Source organism: Gymnoscopelus braueri, assembly GCF_963280865.1.
Source record: "Gymnoscopelus braueri genome assembly, chromosome: 7".
NCBI classification, from domain to species: domain Eukaryota; kingdom Metazoa; phylum Chordata; class Actinopteri; order Myctophiformes; family Myctophidae; genus Gymnoscopelus; species Gymnoscopelus braueri.
The window spans coordinates 30,988,087-31,006,718 of NC_137608.1; the positions used below are offsets into that span (position 1 = coordinate 30,988,087).

The 18,632-nt window shown below is 39.1% G+C and overlaps 1 protein-coding gene across 2 annotated transcripts in view; it reads left to right on the plus strand.

The window, feature by feature from the left end:
- The first annotated feature begins 344 nt into the window (after positions 1-344).
- LOC308089640 (sodium- and chloride-dependent GABA transporter ine) overlaps positions 345-18,632 on the plus strand; it is a 33,341-nt gene continuing 15,053 nt past the window's right edge. Inside the window, exons 1-3 of one of the 2 annotated variants that reach the window (XM_080434490.1) lie at positions 345-1,122; positions 12,908-13,042; positions 18,411-18,621. In XM_080434490.1, the coding sequence (XP_080290616.1) occupies positions 858-1,122; positions 12,908-13,042; positions 18,411-18,621 (611 nt within the window). In that variant the 5' untranslated portion in view covers positions 345-857. Of the gene's footprint in view, positions 1,123-12,907; positions 13,043-14,376; positions 14,495-18,410; positions 18,622-18,632 lie in introns of those variants that run through there. The other variant, XM_080434491.1, reaches the window with a different exon arrangement.

The window sequence follows — 18,632 nt, forward strand, 5'->3', positions numbered from 1 at the left end:
TTAAACCTGTGTTTCTCAAATATATTAATGTCAAGAACCCCCAAATTAATTTGTATTTGTTGTCTGCGGACCCCCATCTGTATTGCCAGAAATTGCCCCTTTCTGGCAATACAAGATTTGTGTTGTTAAAATGTCAAATTGTTTTCGAGATTAAAATAAATAAATAGCAATAGCATTTGAAAATAGCCGATCTACAAGCTCACAACGCGACGCGTCACTAACACTCTGGACCAGGGCTAATGTATTATGTTAAAGGGCGAAGGCAGGGCTTGCTTCTTTTAGGCTTGATTTCATAGACCTGGTTGCTTGTTTCTCTTGCAGAACCTGGCAACACTGGGTGGATACTACAGTGGGCATGACTGTCCGCACGGCATGAGACCGTCGCCCGGCCGCCGGTAAAGACATGACATAAGACGCGAAATCAGGACTGCAGGTGGTAGACAGAGAGCGTGCGTTTTGCGGCGGGTCACCTGATAGCGGTTATACTGTAATACATACGCCTTTGTATGGCACGCACAATGACATAGCAAAAACATGTGTTTTCCTATTAGCATGTCTGTTTGTATTTGAGGAAGGAAGCGTGTGTCATTGTCGTCTTTCACGTGGAGGTTTATTAGGGTTATCCAGAGGCTGTATCTGGGGGGGTATTTATTCGTATTAAAGATTACATGTAGGGAATCGTCGTGCCGGGGAATGATAACTGAAACAGAGACGCATCTCTCGACTCAATGGTTTTGTCAGCTTTAAAGGCTGTTTGGTCTCGTCTTACTTACACAACGTTTACATTGTGTAACGGGTAACGGCTCACCTTGATAAGCAAAAGGATATACTATATTAGTCTATCACAAAAGGCTGCAATGGGAGTCGGAGCCGAAAACGACACATCGACTTTGAAGATACCATTCACCGGCACTCACCGTGAAGCGGCGTATAGTGACAAGAGGGGGATTATTGCTCTGAAATCGCCCCTAGACCACTCGACCCCCAGTAGCGTAGGGGAGGTCGGGGCACCGCGAGCGACATGGGGTCGGCGGTTGGAGTTCATCCTGGCGTCGGTGGGGTACGCGGTGGGACTTGGGAACGTCTGGAGATTCCCATACCTGTGCTATAGGAGCGGAGGCGGTAAGGATGCTCATTAAGCCCTTTGGGTTTCATACAGTAATATATTACATAGTTAATTCCTCAGTGTTAAAATTGATGTAACTCTGTGAGAGTGTACAAATTGGTCCACTTGGTTACATTGTGTACACTTGGAGTAGGCCTATAGATCAGTGGTTCTCAACTTGTAGTTCGGGACCCCCATGGGGTCCCCACATTATTATTATTTTGGAGGGGGGGGGGTCCCCAGATGACAGTGAAGTGACAATTTAAAGACTTTTAAGACCTTTTTAATACCTCAAAAAATGAAAGAAAGAAAAGAAAAAGACCATTACTGCATCAAAAGTAATCAACAAACTATACTATAAAAACTGGTCAAACATTGGCCAAATTGTCAAACAATATAAGAAAGAGTCAATAATTGTTAAAATAGCTGATCTACAACACCTGGCGTTGTGAGGCGTTGTGAGCTTGTAGATCTGCTATTTTCATAATTTTTATCTATGGAACAGAGACAGACTAAATGTAACGCCTCATTCCAAGTGCTTATCAGGGTGGGGGGTCGGGTGGGGGGTTGGGTGGGGGGTTGGGGGGTCCCCACCCCAGTTAAAATATGATTATTTTGGGGGTCACGGCCTGAAAAGGTTGAGAACCACTGCTATAGATAATAGATAAATTAACACATTAGAGGATTATGTATATAGGTATAGATTATTAGCTATAAATTGATTGATTGATTGATTGATTGATTGATTGATTGATTTGATACATTAAGGCAATTATGTTTCTGCACTTATTTTCGGTTTCGGACAAGAATTTTCCTATTGGTCCTAAAAAACGCTGCTTATCAATTCATCGGTTAATCGACCGATAAGGTTATCAACTATCAATTAATGAATTAATCAATAATTTGCATCCCTACCATATACAGTAGCCTACATACTGTACTGTACAGTATTCATGTTGCACCCCCTGCAGGCTGTGTATAAAACATTGGCCTACCTACATCAGTCATTGCTGTTACTTTAAAGGAGTAGTTCACCAAAAAATATATACTTATTTTCTATCAATTACACACCCCATGTAGCCTTGAATTCGTAGAGATTTTTTTTTTGTGTTGCATTCCTGAGCCAATAATTTGATGACCAGGTGGCTGGTCAGTAGGTGGTCATCAAATTATTGGCTCAGGAATGTGACAAAAAACAAAAAATATCCATGAATTCAAGGCTTCATGAGGTGTAAATGACAGAAAATACGTATTTTTTGGGTGAACTACCCCTAGCAGAGAGACTGTACATACAACTCTAGTGAATGATAAATTAATTTGTATTAATAATTTGTCTACTCTTATTCCATTCTCTATAATTTTGCTGTTATATCCCATGTATATACCGTATTCGTAAAACAAAAAACTCTTGTCCATCATGTTAATCAGAGGATATTGTATATATTTACTGAATAGGTTAATTCTCAAATAATTAAATAATGGACAGTAAATAGTAAAAATAGCTTGCAGATCTACTATTTTCACTATTTATGAAACCTTTTGCCTGTAATGACTTGCCCAAAATAGGGATACCTTATTAATTGATTATTTTATTAAATGTTTGATTATCAATTCAATCTTTTAGTTCAATTAACTGTTGCAGCCCTACCTTGGCCCTTGATTCCGTTGAAAGTAACCACCTGTTGAATACTGGTATTATTTCAGGGTTATAATAATAGACTCAGGTGCATATAACCACCACGATTTACACAATGAATACAACATTTTATCAGAGAGGGGTGGGGTTGACAGATTTCAAACATAATACAAAATAAATTATCAACTGATAGACTTTTCTGTAGGCGTGTCTTGAGGAGAGTTTTGACAGATGATACTGAATTGGCTAGCCTTAGACTTAGAAAACTTGTCCCCCGGGAGGCAATTTGTGGTGCAGCATAGAACATAATAAAATTACATAATTTATCTGATGTGTATTAAAAGCACATCAGATAAATACAAACAAACTTAAAGCCTAGCGCTTTAGCAAAGCCCAGATAATATCTTCCTATAAGCCAAGTCCTTGGAACAGCTAGGACACCAGAAGAAACATTCCAGATCTTAAGGGGTTAACTGTTATATGTAACTGGGGACAAGAGAGAGACCAGACCTTAGATGAATCAATACAATCTTATAATCTACAAATTGAAGTAGCCTATTTTAAAGTGAACAGGCATAGGGCAAATTTACAGTACAACAGAACATATCAAAATAAACTAGAAAATACTGCAAATATTGTATTTTGAATAAATAAAATAAATTTCCCATCTACTCCACCCATATTCACCAGCACATCTGATTAAACTAGTCACTCACCATCAAATTAAGCCTTAAATATGTCTGCTCATGCTGGAATATATCAAATTGTTGTAAAACAATTTCCTGCATGCCTCTGCATAGGGATGGGTCCGAGTAATCAAATATTTGAATAATCATTTGTAGGATAAAAATTGAATATTAAAACCCCTTTTTATTTTATTTTTAAGTTCTGTTGCAAAGGCTATATTGTCATCCAAACCCTGCCCATAGACAGTAATTACATTTTAGAGGATACCTAGTATGGCTGTAATATTTATTTATTCTCTATTTTGAGTTTACAGGAAGTAATTCAAAATTGAATTTTAGGGACTTTTGATATAACAAATACACAAAAATGGATTGACCCTGGGTATGCTCTAAAAGTGTGAAAAACATGATTTTTTATGGTTTAGTTATAATTATGTAAAAGATGTATATGCTACTGTCTTTGTTTATTTCTGAAAATCAGTTTATAGGCCAATGCAATGCTGTTCAATCAGAAACACTCACGTCAAAGTAGATTTAACCATTTATTGCCACAAATGGAATACAGTTAAGCTTGGCGTTAAAGCTCCGCTCTTGGGAGAATATTCACTGAATTTTGTCGAAGCAGCCTGCTAAGCATATATTCAGGGTATGCTTAAGCAAATCCCCCATAGGGATACAATGTCAACAATAAGCAGTACATTGACATATTAGTTTGAATTAGCAGATATACATGATAATCACAAGTATTTGAGCCTATGCCAGACTCTAATCTAAGTGATCAAAAAGGTCAACCAAAGAACATGCTTTTTGTATAGGATTGGCCGTCTAGTCAGTAAGAATACTCTGAAGATTCTTGCAGGGGCCCTCATACAAGGTTATTACGATTATGCATGCTCCTCATGGTATCAACACCACCAAGGCCTTAAAAACCAGGCTCCAAACATCCCAAAACAAACTAGTAAGGCTACTTCTTGGCCTCAATCACAAAACCCATCTAACCCTGCTCATTTTGCTAGGATTGGATGGCTTAAGGTTGAGGACAGAGTACAGCAACTTACAATGGTCCTGGTCTTCAAGATACACCACAACATTGGTATCCCCTGTATTTGTCAAAATACTTCCAAAACGTTAATGAAGTCCATGATCATAACACCAGAGGCAGCTCCACGAATCGTGTTCAACCCAGATTTGGCTCAACAAAGGGAATTAACTCGTTCTCATGCTATTCAACAAAAATGTGGAATGCCCTACCAAAAGGAGTAAAGGAGTGTAAAACCCTACTCACTTTCAAAACTGCCCTAAAGATGCACCTTCAGGAGGCTGCAATTCGAAAATGGCCCCTGTCTAAGTCTTAACCTACCCCCCCCCCAAACCCCCCCTTCCCCATTTTTTTCCTTCTCTTGTACATATTTTTCACTCTTCATACCAGTAACCTGTAAGCTGATTGTATGACGTTCTGTATAGTAGTGTGTATATCTGTCTGTCTCTTATATGTCATCATGATTTGTGTGCATGGGGATCTCATCTTAAACAAGCTCAGTGCTTAATGAGTCTTCCAGTTTAGTAGACCTTGTATTGTGAATTTGTACTTCCATGTACTGTTGTTCTCATGTCTTACTAAATAAAGTACATCAATCAATCAAAAGGTGGAGGCTGGGGTGGAGGAGGAGCTAGCAGAATGCATTGGTTCAGCAACCAAGAAAAACCTAGAGAATTCGAACCGTATTTAAAGGAACCTCTTTGCTAATGCGTGAGCTGTGATTGGATAATGAGTGTGTGACGTAATGACCAGCAGTGCTGTGAATGGGGAATAGAAAGCTGATGCTCACATCAGCTGGCTGACAGCTAGTTACAGCTTTGGCGTGCAAGACTTCCGTGACCTGCATGAACTATGCTTCATTTATTGTAACCTCTATGATAGTCATTTGATGAAAAAACTAAACAAATCCCAGAACAATTTCACCAAAAGAAATCCCATGGCCCAAACAAATTAATTTATGATTTAAAAATAAAAGGGGATTATAGTAATCGATTTTCATTTTACACACCCCTACCTCTGCATTAGCTTGTTGCTGTCAAGATTATTTATTTGACTCAAAAACGGTTACAGAATTCAGTAGACACACCTGTGGTAGCAGGAGAGAGAGAGAGAGAGCGAGAGAGAGAGAGAGAGAGAGAGAGAGAGAGAGAGAGAGAGAGAGAGAGAGAGAGAGAGAGAGAGAGAGAGAGAGAGAGAGAGAAATATACAGTCTGTACATGAAAATGTCCAAATTTGAAATGCCTGTTTACAGACTAGTTAAATACAGACTATGACAGGGACTATTACATGAAAACCTATTCATTTTCCCCATTGAGAATGGGGAAATAGAGATAAAGTATTTGGGCAGGAATGATGACAGAATTATTTATGTCATGACTCACTGTACAAGGTTTATAGACCGCACAGCAATTGGGCATGTCTACCAGGAATTTTTTTTTTCTTTTTCTTCACTGACGTGTTTGATTGATTGTTTGATTGATTGATTAAATACTTTATTAGTCAGATATGTAAACAGCCTGAGTTACAGTCAGACATTTTGGCTAAAAGGATAACACAAAAAAGTCCTGGGGACTTGGTTCCATTGTGGTCCTATGGTGGTGCTATAACAGGCCAATTCACGTTTTGGCCTATATCTCTTGAATCATTAGTTATACAATCAAATTAGTTTTTCCCTGGATTCCATGGATCATGAGGAAACTCCCCCTGCCCATTTCTGCCTGTTCCGCCATTTTGCGTTTTCTTCAAAACCACGACAAGCGCTAACAGTTGCACCGTCTGTCGTACAAACTCAATTTCCCTCGCATCTTCCTTGTGTCCTGACTGCTGCACCTGACGACTGATACAGCCCTGGCCCTGGGTAGGCATTAGGCAACCCAGGCTAGTGGGGATCTGCACTCCGATCGCACATTTCTAGTTTCTTCTCTATTGTTATATTTTGTAAATGAAAAATAATAAAGTCTGCACACTGGATCATGCTCCAAATTTTATTTATTTATTGGCTGCCATAGCAAGTACGCAGGGAGCACCCCTGTCAGAGAGGATAGCCTCACTCCCTGGTGGGGCTCACGGTGCGGAACAGGATGTCTAGATCGGTTGATCCTGCCAGTAGAATATGCTTGTCTAACAAACGGCTTGTACAGTGAAACTTACTTGCTAATGTGAAAGCCAATACATTTAGAATTTTTGGAGCGTGATTCAGTGTGCAGACTTTATTGTTTTTTTAGATGTCGCTTTCTGTCCTGCACCTGGCATTTGTTTGAGTGAACAAGAAAGCGTGTGCTTTCTTGTTTGTTCATATTTTGTAACTGGAAATTGTTGTAGCTTAGATTAAAAAAATAATTGTTCCTTATTCATTGAACTCCACTGACAGCAAAGCTATGTGATAGTTCCAGTTTGGCTTTGAATGCAGCCACTTTATCTGCCAACTTAAATACAGTTGCCCTTCTCACCTGAAGTGACACTCAGCAGATTAAATATGTAGCACAAGTAAGCGAGTATTGTGACCCATTCCTTGTCAGTGACGTACTTAAACTTATACTCGCGTCACCAATCTTCCTGATGTACATTTGGAAATCGAGATTTCTATCGTCCCTTAGCATGGAACCAACCCATAGAGTTAAAAAATAATAGAGAGGGCACCGGAAATACCCGCCCATCCACTTGCATTGAGTTGCTCACCCAGCGCATGTGCCTAAATCACCTCTTCTTCCGGGTCGGAAATGTGACGGCCGGGGCTTCTGCGACATGTTATGCGTTACGGAGGTGGCGTTTTGCGTCACCTCCATGAGCAACCCCGTGCCAAGCTCGTGCGCAAGCTCGTGAGTCGAGCCCATTGGTCGAAACCGTTTTCGCTCATTCGTGACAGTGGCCCCAGGCCGTTTTAAGCTGCAGTACCTATGAATGGCCAACATGTCCAATGCGCTTCAATGCAATCTCTGTGTCTCCTCAGCTTTCAGGTGAATGAAATGGTGATGACTTGTTGCCTGATACTCTCTATTCATGCTATGTTTGACGACATACATCACGTGGTGATGGTCCTCTGTATGCTAATGACCTTGGCTATTGTTCTCACAGAACAAGTTTCGCTGCAGTGAGTGGGGGAGGGGGCAGCGTCGCTTGGACGCACAGCAAGGAAATGCAAACTGCGACTCTATGTCTGTTAGATGTAGTATCAATTTACTATTTTTAAAAGTATTTCGCGGGCCGCCATGGACCTTTCCGCGGGCCGCCAAATGCCTGCGGGCCGCCACCTTGACACCACTGCTCTAGGTTCTGGGTGCTTCGACCAACATAAATGGAGAAGATTGGTGAATCTGATTGGCTCCATACAAAACTGGTTATGACACCTTAATCAGCCTAATCACCCTAGTCATCATAGCAGTTAGAGCCTAACCCAAAAAGAGTGTTGTCACGGTATGATCAAAAGGGCATAAGAACCTGAACTTCCAGACTTTTATCTGTCTGGGGCACAAAATATCTTGTAACCTGGCGCAGGTCAAATGTCTGATGATGGTGAAATGTATAGGCAGCGCCGTATATGCTCAAGCTAAGATGTTGGCAAGAAAATTCTCCATGTGTGCAGACCAAGTTAAGATCTTACTTACTTAATCCTCTTCATCCCAGGTTGGACATATGTCTTTGACTTTAGTCTCTAAAAACATCTAAACCTATAGTAGTAGTTCTAAATACCAAAAGATAGCATATTGCGCTACTCTTGTCTTTATACTGCACCCAAGGGCCCAGCATCTGGCTTTGAAATTGAGTCTATATAGGAAGTGACAGTTCATATGAATGGCCTGTAGTTTCACAGTTTTACCCCTGCTGGTGCCAAATAATTTGTCAATTAATCTCCATTCAAGTAGGGTAAGTAAGGGTTTTTGACGAACTTTAGACTTGATTTTCTTACCTTAATAAACATAGTCATAAATATATGCTTCCAGTCGCTAGTTTAAAGTCTTCTTTCAATCACCATGATATGCATTTTGGCAAATTATGGTCCCATTTATCTTAAAATTGATGATAAAGTAGGGTATGCTCTAGGAGGGGCGGGATGATTTGATTGACAAGCTACACAACCAATAGCATTCATTCCCCGGCCCCACTCTTGATTGACAAGCTACCCAACCAATAGCATTCCTGTGTCATAGGATATGACGCGATATGACGTGGTATAGAAAGATGGCGCATTTGAAATTGCTGAACAATAGGCTTCATTTATGGTCTGTAGAAACCAATGGTGTCCACTTGTCCATTCTTTTGATATTTCTGGGTCTTTTTCTGCCTTTATTTGAGAGGAAAGTAGGCTGACAGGAAATGGGGAGAGAGATGGGGGGGTGACACACAGCAAAGGCCGTACACGCTGTAAGACTTGATTACCAGCCTATGTGGTATGCGCCTGAACCGCTAGGCCAGCGGGCGCCCGCCATTCTTTTTACTGTCTATGACTGCACCCTTGGGGGCCAAGTTAAAAAATGCATGCCAGCCAGTTTTAGGTTGCCTATAATTACAAAAAATCCAGGTGGTGTGAAAGCGACTCGTTTTGTAATACCTTTCAGGCTCTACACCTGATGTGCAAATGTATTTGTCGCCTGAATTTCCCAGAATGCCATTATCAAGCTGCTGACAAACCCATGTTTCAATCAGTTTAGCTTGCCCTATACTCAAATTTTTAAATTTGTACTTAAAATACTTTATTTTAAAAATACTTTAGTAATAAGTATTCAACATTTCATGCTTTAAAAAATACTGAAATAGTACAAATTACAAAGAACATTTTCTTTTTAATATCAATGCATTGCTGTACTGAAATTTTGACATTTTCAAAATGCAAAGATTTTCAAGTTAATGGAAAAATAATTGTGAAAATAGCAGATCTACAAGCTATTGATGCGGTGCGTTTTAAGCCCAGAGTATTTGAAACTGGGCTTAAATTGTTAATTCATTATGTACTTTAAGTCAAAAGTATAATATTTGTCTTTGAAATGTCGAGGAGTCAAAGTATCAAAAAATACAAATACTCAAGTACGGATATGAATTTTGTATTTACTTAAGTACTCAAATAGTAGTGTCGTGTACGTAGTTACTGTCTACCACTGGCTTTCATGTTGTGCGATACCAGTTGCCCCTGTGGAGGCGTTGGTGTAGCTGCCTTTTATAAACTTTTAAAGTGTTTTCCCTTCTGTGGAGGAACTCAGACTTTTATTCAGACTATGAGTCTGATAAAAGTTGATTTGTTAATTTAATAATGTGTTTGAGGTTAGAAGATTAAGATTATAGCATTGTACATACCAAATTGTCAAGAGATCAGAGGAATGAGGATGCTTATTTCTGCTGAGTCATAGACACAGCCTGCCTCGGTGGACTAAGGTGCAACTGATGTCTGGTGTAATTGAGAAGCAGACTGACTATAGGACAAAGTTTGAACTGAGTTTAGTTGACTTCGAGAGACATCTGTCGAAAGTGTTGTTCAAAGAAATATACATTTTGATTTCCTCTGAGAGATAGAGATTGATAAGTCCCCATGATCCCATGCTCAATTAAATCTAGTTTCTAAAGCACATGGCATTTAAAGACTGTAGCTATTTAAGAACAGTCATGTGGAGGATGACTGATATAGACGGCAGGAATGCCTTTTCACAGAACAATGGCTTCAGTCATTATTTTTCTTTCTTTGGTGGTGCAAGGGAAAACTTTCTCTCTAGTGAGAATAATCCATAGGTTAATTGTTGCCAACAGACAAACATCAGTCAAGAAATGTCTGAATCAATTCAGGAGGACCATGTATAAAGTTCCAGTCTGACCATGCATGCATGAAGTTCCATAATTTAAATTCAAATCTGTACACAATTGTGAGTGAAGTATACGTAATCATCTGTCACATTTTGATATTTTGTAAATATATTTGATCAATTTGTAATCAAATCCTGTATATATTTCAACCATATAAAACATTGTCCGACTTTGTGACAAGTAATTGACTTGACTACAATGTAGGCTTATACAAATAGTGGTCTTTAGGTCAAGGCTTAATAGATATCAAAGTGTGATCTTTGGGACTGTGAAATATATCAGATTCTCCAACATAATAAATATATTTTAATGAATTAAATGAAAACAGAAAGATTTCATTATTGTATATACCACCTTTGTGACAACAAACTTAAAGGGATACTTCACTTTCGGGCCGGGGACACATTTTAAAAAAATATTAAAAATAAATGAAAAAAGTTATGGAAAATTCATGGCCCCCTCACGCATTAGTAGGACACTCTAATGCGTGAGGGGGCCATGAATTTTCCATAACTTTTTTCATTTATTTTTAATATATTTTTTAAATGTGTCCCCGGCCCTAAAGTGAAGTATCCCTTTAAAGAGTACAAGTGATATTTGTCAATTGAGAGCCAAACTGAGTTATCTTTTCTCAAATTAATTTACAGGATGGATTAGTTGGGGACAAAACACTATAGAAAGATATAACACACTCTCTCCTTCCTTCCTCCCTACTCGTTATTACCGTACTTCCCATGCAGTACATGGGAAGCACAATTTATCTTGTCGCAATTGTACTCATTTATTTGTGTTGGGTGTTGGTGGACCCGTATGTCCTTGCATGTCTTCAGCACATCTGTTACGACCCAAAGTTGGAACCAGGGGATGAGTGGTGGAACATATTTAAAAAGCTGGTAGGAAAAAGGAAAGGGATTTATTAACGCTTTGACTGCCAATGACGAGATTTCTCGTCACATTTTGCTAAGGTGCAGACTGCCAGTGATGAGAATGACGAGATTTTGTGTTTTCAGTGGTTTTACACTAGATGGCGCTGTTCGCTAGCACATGAGTCACCATTTGACTCCCAGTGAAGCCCACAACTATGGAATGGATTATCGCGGCCGCACAATTTTTTTCTTAGATTCTAAGAGAACCCCTACGTCTTTTAAAGCCATTGGAGGGTGGATCGTTGTGAAGAATAATATTCTATGATTTTTCAAAGGTTAGTGAAAACACTCTGCTGGCAGAGTCTCTGGCAGTGGCTTAGCAAACAATGTTTTATTTCTGGCAGTCAAATAGTTAATAAACACAAAAATTAATGACAAAACAAATCACAATTAACCACTAAATAAATATACCATCAAGTATCAAGTAACAAAAAGGAATAACTAAATAATTAATAAAGGACACCAACAACTTATGCAAGTGGAAGTACACTCCTAAAGAGAATCACATGTGCCTGTCACTATGGGTAACCAACCACTTACATAAGTAAAACAAACTACCAAGGAGAGGCACGGCAGTCATTGTCACTACAGGTAACTATACCTCACACACTCTCTAGAAGAAAGACAGTCACCCGTCACTACAGGTAACTCACTACACCTAAAGCTAAAGTAAACCTAGAACTAACAGACAAGCCCGGATCTAGGCCAACTTGCTCCCTAGGCAAGCTTTCTTTTGACTGAATATGGTACATCTTTTAAATCCTCTTAGGCAGCCACAAATCTTTGGCCCACCTAGGTAAAGAATGAAGTTCAGGTCCTGAACTTTAGCATTCTGTTTCTTATCTCTCTTTCATTGGGGTGAAATATTTGTAAAACCCCTTTGGTGTTTCTTTGTCTCTCCTGCACAGATTGTATTAGTACTTGTTTGTAGAACTTTTGAAATATCCCTTTCATATTGCCAAATTAAATATGTAATATAAAGAGGATTTCTTGAGGGCTGTGGCTCACATGAAGCTCATAACCCACGTTAGGGGTGGGCAACCTTTTCGGGCACAACATACTTTGCTGTTTTCCAAGGCTGGTGAGATCTACAGTACCATCTCCAGACAGTGAAAACCACTGCCGCTTTTACGTGTGTGTGTGTGTGTGTGTGTGTGTGTGTGTGTGTGTGTGTGTGTGTGTGTGTGTGTGTGTGTGTGTGTGTGTGTGTGTGTGTGTGTGTGTGTGTGTGTGTGTGTGTGTGTGTGTGTGTGTGTGTGTGTGTGTGTGTGTGTGTGTGTATGTGTGTGTGTGTGTGTGTGTGTCTACTGTATCAACCTGCCTCATTATTATTAGAGTCAGATCATCAGGTAATGGTTCAAGAGGGTAACTCACTTCAAGATTTAGTTTAGATTGAACGTTGTATTTATCATACAACATGATGAGGAGAGTGTAAATATTTGTATTTACACATGCTTTCATGCTGCCCTGTGTTTATAATGACATGAGCTCTAATAACTAATAACTATATTGATTCCAGAATGGTAATAATGTAACTGACATTTATACACCGTAAAATCCTCAGTGTTATCCATTTGTAACTCTGAAAGTGTACAAATTACAGGTCCATTTTGTTATTTTTGTACACTCTCAGAGTTAGGATTTTACTATCTATGACATAGGGGCATACAACAGGAGATGCTTGTTGAAATCTATCTGTCTTCTCTCATATTTCTCCTGTTTCAGGTGCATTTCTGGTTCCCTACCTTACAATGCTGTTCTTGTGTGGCATCCCTCTGCTCTTCCTGGAGTTTGCTATTGGGCAGTACACTCATTTAGGACCGGTACATGCCCTTGAGAAAGTCTGTCCCTTGTTAAAAGGTGAGTAACTTTACAGACAGTGGTTTCTCACATGCACAGAGAGCAATCATCTGAATGACTGGTTTAATATAGCAATGCATTCACAGTAAAAAGCCTCAGGGTTAATATCATTCTGAGAAAGTACAAATGTACACAAATGGACCCGACCCATAAGGTTCCATTTCCTTGCATTTGTACACTCTCAGAGTTGCAAATAGATAAATTAACAGTGGTGGATTTCATTATGTTCTCTCTTTTGTATTTAGTTGATCTGAAACAGTCCAGAAAAGAGGTTCTAGCATAGAGTGGCTACATAAGCACAAAGCCTGTCACATAAATTGCTATGTCAAAGGGTAAATGATTAGCAAGCTCAATCTTGTATGTACAGTAAATACTGTACAACACAAACAGGTTCCTGTGTCTGTGAATAAAATGTATAATTAAATGCAATACACAGTCCACAGTGGATATTTAATGAACAATTTGAACCCACTTCACAGCAACCAAAATAAATATATGAATACATAGTAAAGTGCTCATCATATAAGTACAGAGATTGCTTTGTTGACATTTACAACAGAGAGAGATATGTAGATAATTTATTTATTTATTATACATTTTCAGTTTTATGAATTCTGTGTGCATCCAATTAGCCTAATCTCCTGCTTATTTAGGCTTTGAGTTACAGTAGTTACTATTTCATAATATACTATACACAATAATTGGTGTATGACTGTAAGATTGGGTTGTTGTTTTTGAGTTTTATGAAACATTTGTGTAAGACAAAACTTACAAAACTATAATATGTATAGTATTCTACCCTGCATTATGTTCATTTGTCATTGTATTGGCCTGTAATAGCTGTTTTGTCTTAAAAAGAAAAGGTGTGTGTGTGTGTGTGTGTGTGTGTGTGTGTGTGTGTGTGTGTGTGTGTGTGTGTGTGTGTGTGTGTGTGTGTGTGTGTGTGTGTGTGTGTGTGTGTGTGTGTGTGTGTGTGTGTGTGTGTGTGTGTGTGTGTGTTTGTTTGTTTTTCATGAATATTGTTGTGTATGCAGTTTAATTGATTGTTTAGTGTTCTTTTTTTTTCTTTACAATCACAGTTGATGGCTGAGAACTTGTTAACAACAAATTCAGAGTCAATGCCAGAATTGGATTGAATTTATTGATTTATTAAATCACCTACTAGGTTGAGCTAATTTCACAAAAATAGTGGGAATTCATCAATGATATTTTACATACACTCAAATCAATTTCTGTTCACCTGACAAGAGCCCAGCCATCAACAGTCACCTCTCTTGGGTCTGACTTGCAAAGGCTTTTTGTGTCCTGTTCTAACTTACGGCTTTTCTCCATAGTTTTTATCTCCTCAATGACAGAGATAGTCTACCCGGTCAAAACATATGGGTCCATCACTTGATTTATCGCTCATTTCTGCCTGGTTAATGCTCTGTGCTAAGCGAGGGCCAAAAGCAGGTAGTTCTCTCTACATATTCTTCTGCTTGATAATTCTATTCCACTTGGTGCAGTAGAATGTGATATATTTGTGAGTAATTTCCCCCCCCCCCCCACCCCCACACACAAACATCTCCTGCATTCATTACATAGCTTATCAACAGTGGATAAAAATACCACAGGGTGCTTATGCATAGCATTATAAGCGATGGGTATAATAAAAAAAATGTATTCCATTCTTTCTCATTTTACTCATGGACTAAGAGCCTTATTGCAGATTATACTGTGTACAGTAAAAACCTCAGTGTTAATTTAAACTCTGAGTGTACAAATGTTCATTTGGTTCCATTTGTACACTGTCAAAGTTACAAATAGATAAATTGGGGCCAGAGATCACATTAGGCCGGTAATTGACGGTTTTGGCAATGTTTTAATTAACAAAAGCCAGAAAATACAAATCCCTCTATCCGGACGGTAAATAACAACAACAACAACACAGCAATTTATTATTATGACCTTATGACCGGCAATCAGAGTATCAGACACATTGCAAATCCTCTGCTCCTTCACAAGTCCCTCTCTCTCTCTCTCTCTCTCTCTCTCTCTCTCTCTCTCTCTCTCTCTCTCTCTCTCTCTCTCTGTCTCTCTCTCTCTCTCTGTCTCTCTCTCTCTCTCTCTCTCTCTCTCTCTCTCTCTCTTTTTCACACACACACACACACACACACACACACACACACACACACACACACACACACACACACACACACACACACACACACACACACACACACACAAGCAAGACGGAGAGATTGGCACATATGAGAAGTTCCGTGTGGAACTGTTACAAAGAATCTCTAACCACAGACACGTGGACAGCAGACACCATTGACTAGCCCATTATGTCGCCATAATTATTCTGAAGTGCCTATTTTTGTACAGTACCCTTTGATTGTTCATTATTCTGAAGAAAATGTGTTATAAATTGATGATTCATAATTTTGATGAGAAACCATGTGCATGCAGCCACGCACACAAAATGTGCGAATTGTAATGTAGCTAATTAATCTGCTTGTGCAAGATGAAGCTGTTAAGCTATAGTACATTTTTATATTACTACTTTATAGTCAAATTGTTTTCAATAATGCTGCAACTGTTGTTGGCAAAATGTATGCGACTGCTTGTCGTTCATGCATAAAAAATGGATATGGCCGTTATTTTTTATCAGATGTCTGGTAAACTGTAATCTTCCGGACATTGTGACAGGCAGTTTAAAATCCTAAAGTGACCTCTGATTGGGGCCTAATGCCTTCTTCAGCGTGCCGTGTACCCAGTTTGACTCCTGGTCTGGACTGCTTGCTGTGTTTCAGTCCCCTGCTCTCTGTCCACCTTTCTTGTCTCTCTCTCTCTCACTGTCGCTATCGAGATAAAGCAGAAATGACCCAAAAAGAAGAAGAAAAAAAACTAAACAAAAAAAACCAAAATGGACAAATTAACACTAGGGATGTTACTGTGTTATGAACTCAAGGAAAAAACGAATATCTTAACAGAAAAAGTGTTTTAAAAAAAGTATAAAAACGTCTCTCAAAGTCTGAAGTTTAGCTTCTAACTTGACAGTGTACTCATTTTGTCATTTTGACCAAATTGCTAACACTCAAAAGAGTTGTGAATTTAGTAGACCTCAGTTGTGGTCCTAACAGTTTTCCTCTAATTAAGGGTGGTGAATAATGATTCAGATCAGTTCAGCAGCCAGCTCAGAGAACAAGATGATACCAGGCATTATCACACAACAAGTTCTAAAGTTTATTAAGCACATAGAGCATATACTATATTTGCAGAGGTTGCTGGAAGATATGAGTTATGACTGATAGAGATAGACCAAGACAAGAACAGACTGTGTGCTGAGCATACAGTTACTGTATGTGATAAAGAGAAAGATATACAGTACACATTGTACATGTACATTATCTAATAAGGAGATTAATTGTATAGTCACAGTGACATCTCATGTTTGGGCCAGCTGTATCTTTGAGAGCAAGCATATCTACATGCTTACGCAGCTACTAGAATTACTCAATATAGTTCATTACAGATGCTGTTATGCGGGTTAAACTTCAAGTTTATTACAACATTCGTGATGACAAGACTGGGATAAATGGTGAACCTGAGCTCAATATAATGACCTCCCATGTACTGTAGTGTCATTACAGGACATTATGCTGTTCTGCCATGTTATGTTACGTTAACGTAATTTTCACTTATTTTCTGTGTTTATTGTTTTTGATTGATTTGTTTGTTTGTTTTATTCCATTCAAATATTAGATCTACATTTGACTATTAACTTAAGCACCATCAACTATGCAAATTTCAATTCTTCTTCCATCTTTGTGAAATAGGTTTTAGACGGTTCCTCTTAGCTCCGAGGCCTTCCCATAGCTTCACTGTGCTGGGTTGTTTTTGAATTCTGCGGATTGATACGACTTGACAGGGAGAACTGAAACATCATAAGCCACTTGCAGTGTATGTGGTCGGCCAATGGAGCAGACAGCCATTTCAACTAGATGAAACAACAAGCACAGTGACAACAATAGCAGAGCAGCTTAACATGGAGTATGGCCAGTGGTTCTAACTGATCTCTGAGCTCAGAGGGGTTTGACTGGACTCTGTCATTGTGTTGACTCAGAGGTGTTTTTCAGCTGCCTCTCCCTTGGTATTTACCAGATAGGGAGATAAGATTCATTGAAGCAGAGCATTCCATCCGATCTCTGGCGAGCGGGCACATTTTGGCACATATCCGGAATACTCACTCATGGCTAGAGTTAACAAAACTCTATAGGAAAACTTAATGTCATCTTTGTTATTTTTTAATAATATCTGGTGTTTTTTACAGTATGTCAAAGACAGCTTTGGGAATGGAAAATATAAAAGGAACCCATCAGGTGGCTTAAGGTTTACTGAGACCATAATATAGTGATTTACAAAATGAATGTAGGTTACTGCTGGCAAATGCATTGCTAACACTTTTTCCTTTGTCTTTTGTTAGAGTGTGTGTGTGCGTGTGCGTGTGTGTGCGTGTGCGTGTGCGTGTGTGTGTGTGCGTGCGCACGTCTGTCTGTGCGTGTGTGCTTGCATGTGTGTGCATGTGTAATTAGTTTTTTATCTTCTGTTTTATCGAGTGAAGGCATTGCACCAGCTAAATAATTAGTACTGTAGAATCGGAATATAACTTATACAATATGTTACAATATGGATACAATATGCTTGGGGTACAATATGTTTGGACATGCAACAAATTTGCCTTGGTGAGGTTGGTGCAAAGTAGTGAACATAAACCCCTAAGAAAGATATTCAGTCTGTCCAAATGGCCAGCTAAGAGCTCCAGAGGTACTTTTCATTCACTGACTCTGTCGTCTTATCTCCCTCTGGAAGGGGGCAGGCAATACAATCTTTTAGGATAATTAGTTATAATTATTAGTTAAGGCTTTTGAAGGTGTAAAAAGTGTACAGCATATTACAATAAATTGTATTTATGAGAATCTGGTGAAGAAAATTTCATATTTGTATTTTATTTTAACAGCAGAACTATATATTCATTAACAAACTCTGTAAATCCATACTGGTTGCAGGCATTCAATATTCTATGTAATATAATACAGCTGACTTCTGCAAATTTGCCCCCTCACCGCTCCAAAGGTCCGTTGTTATCGAGTTATCAACTTGAAATGTCACCTATAGAACAGGTTACATAATAAAGTAATGTGGGCACTAACATTCCAGACTGTGCCTCCACAGATTCACTTAACAATACCGAATGACATTGTTATTCACACATCACAAGAAGAGAATGCAGTACAGCATCCACCACTGTGCACTGCTCATGCATGACTGCTGCAGAAAAGGACTCTGATTCGTGCGTTTTTCACTCCATGTTACTCTGCAGGTGTCGGCTTGGCAACAGTTGTCATCTCCTTTGTGCTCTGCACTTACTACAATGTGATAATGTCCTGGGCATTGTACTACTTCTTCAACTCATTTGGAGCCCCCCTCCCCTGGCAGTCCTGTAACAACACTTGGAATGCCATTGGCAACTGCTCCAGTGGTTTCCCTGGCAATGTGACGCACCTGCACTCTGCAAGTCAGCAGTTCTTTGAGTGAGTAGTAT